The following is a 10,918-nucleotide window of genomic DNA, read 5'->3' as shown; positions in this document are numbered from 1 at the left end:
AAAAGGTGATGTGTTCTGAACACAGCACTGTAAAATATTTACTGATTCAAATTTGAATTTCAAATTTAAATGCATGCTGTTGTTTCATATTTAGATCCTAGTGTAGGGTTAATTAGTATTAATTAATGAGATTAATTAATAATTCCACTGTAAAATAGTAATTTTGAAAAAAATTTAAAATTACCATTTTGCCCCTGCACTAAATTTTCGCTTCACGACAACCACTGTCGTAGTCCTTTTCTGTAATAGTGAAAATCATAAATACTTTTACACATCTTTATTTCATTAAACAAATACATCACATGAATGAATTTAGTTCATCTCTTTATTAGTACTTAAAAGAAGATTTTATTTTATATGTCTATAACCACAACCACTCTTATATTATTTTCATAAAATCACTAAGAAGATTTGATATCCCGTATCACTTCAAGTATTCAATTTCTTAAAGCTGCATCTTTTTTGAGCGTAGATAGGCTGTTGAGGCTAGATATCATACTAAACTCCTGAGAGATAATACTCATTATCGATGGAGATTCAGAAAATATGACTTCATAGCCATCTTTAAATCCATCCATTCTCTCTGTCAATACTTACAAGAATAGTCCACCAGTGTGAGTGCCCCCAAATTTTGCTGATAAATAGATTGCATTATAGACAATTTTGAAGTAGGAATTCCTCACATCCATAATATATCCTGATGATCTTGAAGATTTGCCAAATTTTGAGATTATAAATGGCTTTTGTAGTACTGCGGAGTCCTCAATATGAGCTTGTATCTAGCTCTTTATGAAAGCAAGTTGAGCATCATCACTTGATCCCGAGATCCTGCAAAAATCGATAATCATATATGGTTAACATTTTGTTGTTTAGGACTAATTTGACAAGAAGTAATATTTGAAGTTTTATGGAGATGTTACAACCTCATTAAATTTGTAACATTTCAAAATTCAAAATTTAACAAACTATGTTTAATTCAAAAATTGGCTAATGCAAAATATAAGGTGTCTCAATAAGGACAAATAATATATAGCAACATGACCCTTGAAGCCACAAAGAATGAATAGTATATATTCTACGAATATATCATATAGTTTCTCCATATATAGGCAAGTCAATATACTTGCCAAGGGTTCTTCTCTAATCAAGTTCAAAATTTTTAAGCTAATAAGTTTGGCCTATGACCCTTGAAATAATATATAGTATCAAACTTAAAAAACAACCCTTTCCTACACGTACAAGTACTCCACAACATGGTTAAACTTCAAAACAATTAAAGAAGGTTCTAATTAACACTTATCATTGATTAGGATAGGAATGAATGGTAGTGAAATCAACTTTCAAGACTTGATTGTTGGAGATAAAGTCTATACCAACTTCATAACCAGGGTTATATTATTTTCTATATGGAGCCGATTCTCCGTAGTATCCTTCGAGCCTAATGTTAAGCATGTGGTTACTATCTATAGACTTCATATAAGAAGTCATTTCTTGGACCCAAGCCTGTCAATCCAGATGGCATTCAGCTTGTTTTTTTGCAAAATTTTTACTTTCTCTGGCTATCTTGTGAATATCATTAAGAGATGCATGGATGGACTAAATGAGAGAATAACCTGAATGATTTTGCTAGAGAGGTCACTTTGGCATCGAGGCTCATTCATGAGCTCCCATGCAAAGATCACAAGCTCGTCCTTGTATGCTACTCCCATTATTGTGTTAAGCCTTGTGAGAACCGTCTGGTTTAAATTTGACCATTGATCAAAAACCACACCAAATGCTCAGGAAAATGAAGTCTAATTGAATGGAAACCCATGGAGAACATTTTTGAACTTATGCAAAGAAGCTTATCAATACCTTGATGTGGTTCTTGTATATTTTTTTAGCAACCTCATTACTAAAGAAGTCATCATCAAAACTTATTGACTGTCCTTAGTCCTTTACCCACTACAAATACTTGCTCTTCCCTCCAAAATCACCCCAATTGTTAACAAGTGTTAGTATCAAATAGACTCCATTCATCTTGGCCTCAGATATCACATAGTCTAACCCTTGAAAGAATATCCATCCATCATGTAGAAATGAGCAAACAGCTTACTGGATATGTAGAAAAGTGTGTTTATTTTTTTTTCTAGTAGACTACATGTACATACATTTGATTATTGTCTCTTGACATAAAAATTTATGAGCTTCCATTTCCTTCACTTAAAAAGAATCTCTTGAAAAGGCATATATACTTGAAACATTGCCTCATTATACTGGTCAGAAGATTCTTGCAGGGCTCTGTACCTACCGTCATCGAAAGTCCAAGTTCTGATCACTTTCAAATCAAGAATAGTAGCTTGCTGGAGAGTAGGAGATACCTTCGCTCTATCATTCTGATCAGATGCCATGTACATCAGTCAATATACATTGAACCCATTCGAATAGAATGGTTGGCCATCAATAATGAGTTGGATCCCATTAAGCCTAATGAAGCCCATGCCCCCATAAGTACTCCCATTTTGGAGTGCTAGCAGAACTAAGAGATCTAAGCAACGAAATACTTACTTTCTCTTCATCATCTTTGAATCCAAAGATTGAGGCAAGGCTTAGAGGCTACTATAGAGTAATGTAGATAGTTAAGTACTCAAACAGGAGCTCTCCACTTCAAAGTTGGCTTATAAAAGAATTGAAGACTACTGCTTTAAATTGTGAGGATCATCTGGATGGGTTTATATAGAGCTCAAAGGAATGCAAGATAATAAATGAAGCATTCCTTTTCAACAAATTAAAAAAATTTTAGTAAGAAACTTACTAGATAAAGTGTAGTTACGTGCGCTGAATATCATTGAAGCATGTGGTTTGTTTATATTTGTCACACACACACAAAAAGAGAGAGAGAGGTTTCTATCTATAGATAGAGAGGACAAAAAAAGTAGTCTATGTAGTGTGTATACATTGTAAGAGATCTAGGTGGTAGTTGTGAGGAGTTTTATTAGATGGCGAGGATATAGTTAGTTTCATGGATGATGATGAGAGCATCATCAATTGTCATATACGTGGAGTCATAAACATAGTAGGAAGAAAACTCTAAGGACTTATCTAACTTTCGTTAGGCTTTCTTCTCCAATTATCTATCCATACATCAAGTTAAATATTCTTTTCGGTAGGGGGTTGTCAAAAGCCATAGCCCAAATTTTTAATTTAGCTAGTTTGCGGTGGCAAGTAGTTTTATTGAGTTTTCCTATACGGCGGATAGAAAAATTAGTTGCTCAAAAAGATTTAGTTGATCATTTTTCTTACCTTTTTTCTCTAGTTTGGTATATAAAATTCTTTAAATATTAATTTCTGATTGATTCTAGGGAATATAGGTGTTCACTTATTATGGAAAAGGTGTTGAAATCGAATCCAATTATTTTGTGATTTCTGAGTCAGTATTGAAAAAATCTGGATGTAGTCTATAATAGACTATTTATCTTCCCTTTATAGAACAAGTATTTGTGGTGCATTTTGGAAAATAGAAAAGGAATTGGAAATATAGATATCTTATAATTAATAATAGTCATAGGTAAACCAATGTTAAAGTAAACCCCAAACATTATTTGACAACTCTTATAATAAAATCCTAACATTGTATGACAACTTTGGAATAATATTGAGCCACAAATGCCAATCAGCAAGTGATGGTCCGCTAATTTAATTTTTACTTTTCTAGTTTTGAATAGTTAATTTTCCTTTTCTGCTGATTGGATTTTAGCTATTATGCAAAGTATCAATCCCTAATATTGTATAATGCATGGAACTTGTGCACATTCATTTCAAAATTCTTCCATCTCTATTTTAGCCAGTATCAAAAATTATCTAGTTAGGTTTTTTTGATTGAGTAGATTTTAGTCATATCTATAATCATTAGCTGACATCCTATATAAAATAAAAAAATATAAAAATTATAAAAGAAATTAAATGATGTTTGACACTATGCCATTATAATGGTTTCCATATTGGACAATCTAATCCTTATTGACATTTGGATCTGGTAAACTATTATTCTCTTTATCAAGGACATAGCCTAGGGTATCAATGTTGATACATAGGTTCAATAATAAATTTACTAGCTTCCAAAATATAATTATGTATCCTATATCTTTTAGGTCAAGGTATCCTTTCCTACTGCACATGTTCTTTCTATTGATTTGAGGCTATTGATTTGAGGCATCTATCTCTTTTTTTTTATTTTTTATTTATATTAATTTTGATCCCCTATATTTGAACCTCCTGCACACTAAATGAAGTTATAGTGTTGAATCTAAAGATATCACTATAACAGTTCGCACCTCTGATCTTGATAATGTTTCATAAGATGGATAGCTAATGTTGACTATTTAGTGTAATTATATGCTTGGATATCAATATGAGATCTTTTGCAATGAAGGAGAAAATCTATGAAATCATTGTCAACCTCAAAAGCATTATAAGTGGGATGCCCATCACAACCCATATCTATGAATAAATGTTAACTACCTATACAAATATATATATATATATATATATATATATATATATATATATATATATATATGAGATTACTTGCATATCAATATGAGATCACTTGCAATAAAGGAGAAAATCTATGAAATCATTGTCAACCTCAAAAGCATCATAAGTGGGATGCCCATCACAACCCATATCTATGAATAAATGTTAATTACCTATACAATATATATATATATATATATATATATATATATTCAATCCTCCCTATGAAAAATATCTCATCAACTTTGATAAAACTTTTGAAGTACTTTTGAGCTCTTTTCTAGCTTAATTGCTAAGGTGTGACATATACCCTATACTATTTTGTGATCATGAAAAATAAAAAATTCATGCATTATTAATCTAATTAATATTTATAATGTACATGCAGATAGCTATTAGGATTATTGTGATACTTTTTCATCCCATCTGAGATGTGCTTAGGAAAAAGTGGTGACAAGTTAGATGGCAAAAGGTAGATAGAAAAATGAATGTGCCACCATAGTTAGAGCAGATAAAAAGATAATGATTGAAAAAAGAATACGAGAGTAGTATAGGTCAAAGTATCTTGATCTTCAAGATCTTTCACCATCATCACACATCACAGCTCCAAGAAGATGAATATAGATAAGGATGAGGGTTAAACCTAAGCTATGATAATAGAAATCTATGTTAAGTTAATACTACTACTAAGATAGAGAGGTATTACTAAAGCAAGATAAAATACATTGATAAGTTGGATTATCAAAAGTTTATTGTAGTGTACAATGCATTTTTCTATATATCTCATCAACTTTAGCCTTATCTAATTTACTTGCATTTGACCCTCTCTTTATTCAGCCTATAATACGATTTTTAGCACATAGATAATTCTTGGAGACTGATTTATTTGTCTTAGTCTATGCTTTTTATTGGGGCAAATACATGCACTCTAGATCCAAACTCAATGGCCCTATGTGATTCTTGTTTAGAGCTACTATGTATATGATGATCTCTGGATGTTAAGATATAGTGTAAATGATGTCCTCTACATGTAATTAGCCATCGATCAGATAGTAATGGGATGCACCGGACACCACATCTATTGCCATGAATTCATGATTCAAGAGCCCAAATTACTTTATGCCTCTTCAAATTTTTAGACTTTCATAGCTCTTGTCGATATTTATCCTCTCTCTTCAAAAATTATTGATCCAAAGGATTGATTTTGATGAGCACAAAAAAAATTATATTATTGATGTTTGTGTATTCTTGGAGAGGTTAGAATTATTTTATAGGGAAGCTTCATAAATTTGAATACTTAGAAAAGTACGGAGAAGTTGAAAAAATAAAATTTTAAAGTTGGAGAGAATTTTTAAGTATTTTGGATGCTTTTATAGTAGAGAAGTTGACTCTAGCTATAGGAATCAACTTAGAGATTCCCATAAGTAAAAATAGAGGAGTTCAAATTTTCTATGCATCAGGAGTTGACCCCAGATGGAGAAAAGTACTCCAACACTTGAGGATTCGACTCTAGCACTCAGGAATAGAGTGGTACAAATCAAGAATCAATCCCAAGTTAAAAGGATCTAGCCTTTGAAGCACCATATGTCAAAAATAGAACGATCCAAATTTTAGCCACTTCAAGAGTTGATCTCAATCTGAAAACTGCTACAAGCCTATAAATCTCAACTTCTAGACTACTCCAACAAGATAGTTGCCTCTCAGCTAATGTCCCAAGCTCTCCAAGAGGAATGGGAAAGAAACAAAACAATTGTGGAAGGCCCTTAGAGTAGAATAAGTTATTGTTAGTTGTATCAGCCTCTTTGTTAAAATTTAATGGACTATCTTCTTATAAGATAATATGCATATAATAGTACTTATTTTTTTTAGTTTTTCAAATTGAATTTATCAATTTTTTGATCTTCTAGTAGCTATTTTGTGCAGCATTGAAATCTATATTACTCATAATCTTCATGAGGATCATTGATCGTTCGAATTGTTAGAATTTATATTTTGTAGGATCCCCATGCATAGCTTTTTCTATGGACATATATAGTTGCCCTCTTGGCCTTTTTGCCGTAAAGCCACCACATATCCACCTGTCAACAAAGGAATGGATGATATCCTTAATTGAAGTGTGCATCTTAGTCCAATATAGTCTCATATATATAATTTTTATTATCTTTGCTGACGATTTCTTAGAACATCATATAGTTTTCAACTATGTTTTCTTGGCTAGCAGAGAATTAAGTCATTAGGTGTAAGTATCTCAGCATTTTACTCCAAGGGCTCATAGGCAAAATTACCTCATTCAGTTTTTTGATCGACCAAATTGACTACATTCTGCATTATAGCATGCTATGGTTGGAAGTTCTAGTCTTCAATAACATTATCAAATATTTTCACTTATTCTATTATCACTTTCATAACTATTTAGTTATGCTCTGTAAGTAGCCTTAACATAGCAACTGCTTGACATGAGAATATCTTTAATAAGTTGCACCCACTTTTCTCCAAATAAAATTAAAATTGCAAAGACACCTCTTATAAAAGATTTATCGAGAGATCAATCGGTATCATCTAGCTGGCATCTATCATTATCTTAGTAGTATCTAATAACTATGTTGTGTCCCATCGAGAATGCTAGAAAATTTGTCATTGCCTTTTTTGATTTTATTTGGGGCATTCCAAAGAAATAATGATGATAAGTCGATGGCCATAGGTAAATAAATGTATGAGCATATCACTGGCATTAATACAAACGAAAATATGGTGATCAAAGTTGCTTCTTATCCTTTTTTTGCTTCAATCCAAAACCATAAATACTTTTGCATTCGTCTTTATTTCATAGAACAAATACATCACATGGGCAAATTTAGTTCATCTCTTTATTAGTACTTAAAAAAAAATTTTATTTTATATGTCTATAACCACAACCACTCTTACACTCTTATGTTGTCTTCATAAAATCACTAAGAAGATTTGATATCCCGTATCACTTCAAGTATTCAATTCCTTAAAGCTGCACCTCTTTCAAGCATGGATGGGCTGTTGAGGCTAGATATCATACTAGACTCCCGAGTGATAATACTTGTTGTCGATGGAGATTCAGAAAATATGACTTCATAGCCATCTTTAAATCCATCCATTCCCTCTGCTAATACTTGCCAGAATAGTCCGCCAGTGCAAGGGCCCCCAGATTTTGCTGATGAATAGATGGCATCATAAACAGTTTTGAAGTAGGAGTCCCTCACATCCACAGTATATCCTGATGATCTTGAAGATCTGCCAAATTCTGAGACTATAAACGGTTTTTGCAGTGTTGTGGAATCTTCAATATGAGCTTGTATCCAGCTCTTCATGAAAGCAAGTTGAGCATCATCACTTGATCCTGGGATCCTACAAAAATTGATAATCATATATGGTTAGAATTTTATTGTTTAGGACTAATTCGATGAGAAGTAATATTTGAAATTTTATGGGGACGTTACAATCTCATTAAATTTATAATATTTTAAAATTTAAAATTTAACAAACTATGTTTAATTCGAAAACTGGCTAATGCAAAATATGAGGAGTTTCAATAAGAACAAATAATATATAGCAACATGACTCTCGAAGCCACAAAGAATAAATAGTATATATTCTGCGAGTATCTCATGTACTTTTTCTATATATAGGCAAGTCTATATACTTGCCAGGGGTTCCTCTCTAACCAAGTCCAAAAATTTTTAAGTTAATAGGTTTGGCTTGTGACCCTTGAAACAATATATAGTATCAAACCTGAAAGACAATCCTTTCCTGCACATACAAGTACTCCACAACATAATTAAACTTCAAAACAATTAAAGAAGGACCTAATTAACACTTACCATTGATCAGGATAGGAATGAATGGTAGTGAAATCAATTTCCGGCACCTGATTGTTGGAGATAAAGTCCGTACCAACCTCATAACCAGGATTATATTGCTTTCTATCGGGAGCTGACTCTCCATAGTATCCTTCGAGTCCAATATTAAGCATGTGATTGCTATCTATAGACTTCACATAAGAAGCCATTTCCTGGACCCAAGCCTGTCAATCCAGATGGCATTTAGCTAGCTTTTTTGCAAAAGTTTTACTTTCTCTAGTTATCTTATGAACATCATTAAGAGGTGAATGGATGGACTTAATGAGGAAATAACCTGAATAATTTTGCCAGAGAGGTCGCTTTGACATCGAGGCTCATTCATGAGCTCCCATGCAAAGATCGTAGGCTCATCCTTGTATGCTACTCCCGTTATCGTGTTAACCCTCGTGAGAATCGTCTGGTTTAAATGTCAAATTGATCAGCAATAACAATAAATGTTGAAAAAAATGAAGTCTAGCTATTTGAATGGAAACCCATGGAGAACATTTTAGAACTTATATAAAGAAGCTTATCGGTACCTTGATATGGTTTTTATACATTTCTTTAGCAACCTCATTACTAAAGAAGCCATCATCAGAGCTTATGGTCTGTCCCTGGTCCCTTGCCCACTGCACGTATTTGCTCTTCCCTCCAAAATCACCCCAGTTGTTAACTAGTGTCAATATTAGATAGACCCCATTTTTCTTTGCCTCGGATATCACATAGTCTAAACCCTGAAAAGAAACCATTCAAGCAACTAGATATTCAAAATGACATCCAAAAAGTGTAGAAATGAGCTTACATCTTATGGATATGTAGAAAAATATGTTTTTATTTTTGGTAGATTGCATATATAAATATTCATGCGATTACATGAGCTTTCATTCCCTTCACTTAAAAAGAATCTCTTGAAAAGGCATATATACCTGGAATGTAGCCTCATTATACTGGCCTGGAGATTCTTGCAGGGCTCTGTACCCACCATCATTGAAAGCCCAAGTCCTAATCACTTTCAAACCAAGACTAGCAGCTTTCTGGAGAGTAGGAGACACTTTCGTTCTATCATTTGGGTCAGATGCCATGTACATCAGCCAATATGCATTGAATCCGTTCGAGTAGAATGGTTGGCTATCAATAATGAAATGGATCCCGCTAGGCTTTATGAAACCCATGCCACCATAAGCACTCCCATTTTGGAGTGCTAGCAGAACTAGAAGAGCTAGACAGCCAACGACTTGCTTGTACTTCATCTCTTTTGAGGGAAGGCCTAGGGTCTGCTATAGAGTATTAATGTAGCTCGTTCAAAACTCAAGCCAGAGGCTTGAGAGGTGTTTGTATATGGATGTGGAGATGATGGGTTTGATCGATGAGGATTGTCATAAGTGGTTTATATAGAGTCCAAAGTCATGTAAGACAAGCAAAGAAATATTCTTTTCTAACTAACTAGATAAATTTTAGCAAGAAACTAACAAAGTGCTGTTACGTGCACTGAATCGTATAAGCATGTAGTTTTTGTATGCATATATGAGAGAGAGAGAGAGAGAGAAAGCAGCATGGGGGGAGGAGGAGAAAGGAATGGGTGGAGGATAGGAAAAATAGATAGCATGGTAAGTATGCATAGCATGAGATCTAGCAGAAAGTGTCATCCATTGTAGGCTTTTAGTGGATGGTGAGGATTCCGTTATGCTGTTAGGTTGATGACGACGAAAGCATCACCCATGGTCACATACACAAGCATAGAAGCAACAAAATTTTCAGATCTTAATTAATTTTGTAGATAGGCTTTCTAATCCAATGAGTAGCATTGTGATTAGACCCAGAGGCATTTTGTTCTTAATTTTGCTCTTTCATTTTTATTGTCCTAAAGATCCTTTTTGGTAGAGCATGGTCTATTAGTTTTCGATTTCGTGGTGGCTAGAGAAATCTGTTATGCAAGTGGATTTGTTTGTTCCTTTTTTGGCCAAAATCCAATTCTCCCTTTACGTGTAGCTCATGCGCTCAAGCTTCGCTGCAAAATTCCTGACTTGCCCAGTGTTGATCAGCTGGAGCTACATACAGACAACATGATAGTAGCCGATAAGAAGATGCCACCTTTGATATTGTTGTATGATTGCATCATCTTGTAGCTATCCGTATTTTTCTGCTAATGGGGATCACTCAATTTCTGATAATTTACATACACACTCATTGAAAAATCAAAGTAAGTCTCTCTATTTCTAAAGATAGATTAACCTATCACTAATGTAATAGAAACAAAAGTAGAATATTTTATCCATGCACAGATCTATAGTTATTTTGTAATTCTTATGCTGCTTTTTTTAATTACATTGCTTATAAGTGATGTTTAGAATTGATAATCATGCATCCCTTGAAGTAGAGGTAGCGATGCTTAACCATTTAATTTTGTTTAACTTGTTTCAATACAGATTAATTAGGCAATATCATCTGTTTGATAAAATGGTCATGTTTGGATCTAGATTTTTGATAGATTACATAAACCAGATGGCTTCGGGTTAATAAATTTTTGATCTATC

General features: G+C 33.3%; 1 protein-coding gene and 1 pseudogene across 1 annotated transcript; both read right to left on the bottom strand.

Annotated features, from left to right (window-relative positions):
- Window positions 1–437: 437 nt before the first annotated feature.
- LOC105060943 (putative mannan endo-1,4-beta-mannosidase 9) lies at window positions 438–2,480 on the bottom strand (annotated as a pseudogene).
- Window positions 2,481–7,502: 5,022 nt separating this feature from the next.
- LOC105060944 (putative mannan endo-1,4-beta-mannosidase 9) lies at window positions 7,503–9,634 on the bottom strand. Its single transcript, XM_010944831.3, has 5 exons — window positions 9,311–9,634; window positions 8,924–9,118; window positions 8,680–8,802; window positions 8,367–8,569; window positions 7,503–7,893 (listed from the first exon to the last, which is right to left on the bottom strand). The coding sequence occupies exons 1-5, from the start codon at window positions 9,632–9,634 to the stop codon at window positions 7,503–7,505; spliced, it is 1,236 nt and encodes a 411-aa protein (XP_010943133.3).
- Window positions 9,635–10,918: the final 1,284 nt, after the last annotated feature.

The sequence above is a fragment of the Elaeis guineensis genome, chromosome 13 (assembly GCF_000442705.2).
Source record: "Elaeis guineensis isolate ETL-2024a chromosome 13, EG11, whole genome shotgun sequence".
In the NCBI taxonomy this organism is placed as follows: domain Eukaryota; kingdom Viridiplantae; phylum Streptophyta; class Magnoliopsida; order Arecales; family Arecaceae; genus Elaeis; species Elaeis guineensis.
This window is presented reverse-complemented; position numbering and strand designations above follow the sequence as displayed.

Bases quoted from the DNA above. Each gene is read 5' to 3' on its own strand.
- LOC105060944 (XM_010944831.3), bottom strand. From the start codon at position 9,634: ATGAAGTACAAGCAAGTCGTTGGCTGTCTAGCTCTTCTAGTTCTGCTA. The intron at 9,119-9,310 runs GTATATATGCCT...GTTTCTTTTCAG, and splicing joins ATAATGAGGCTACATTCCAG to GGTTTAGACTATGTGATATC. The intron at 8,570-8,679 runs GTTATTTCCTCA...CTGGATTGACAG, and splicing joins TCTCTGGCAAAATTATTCAG to GCTTGGGTCCAGGAAATGGC.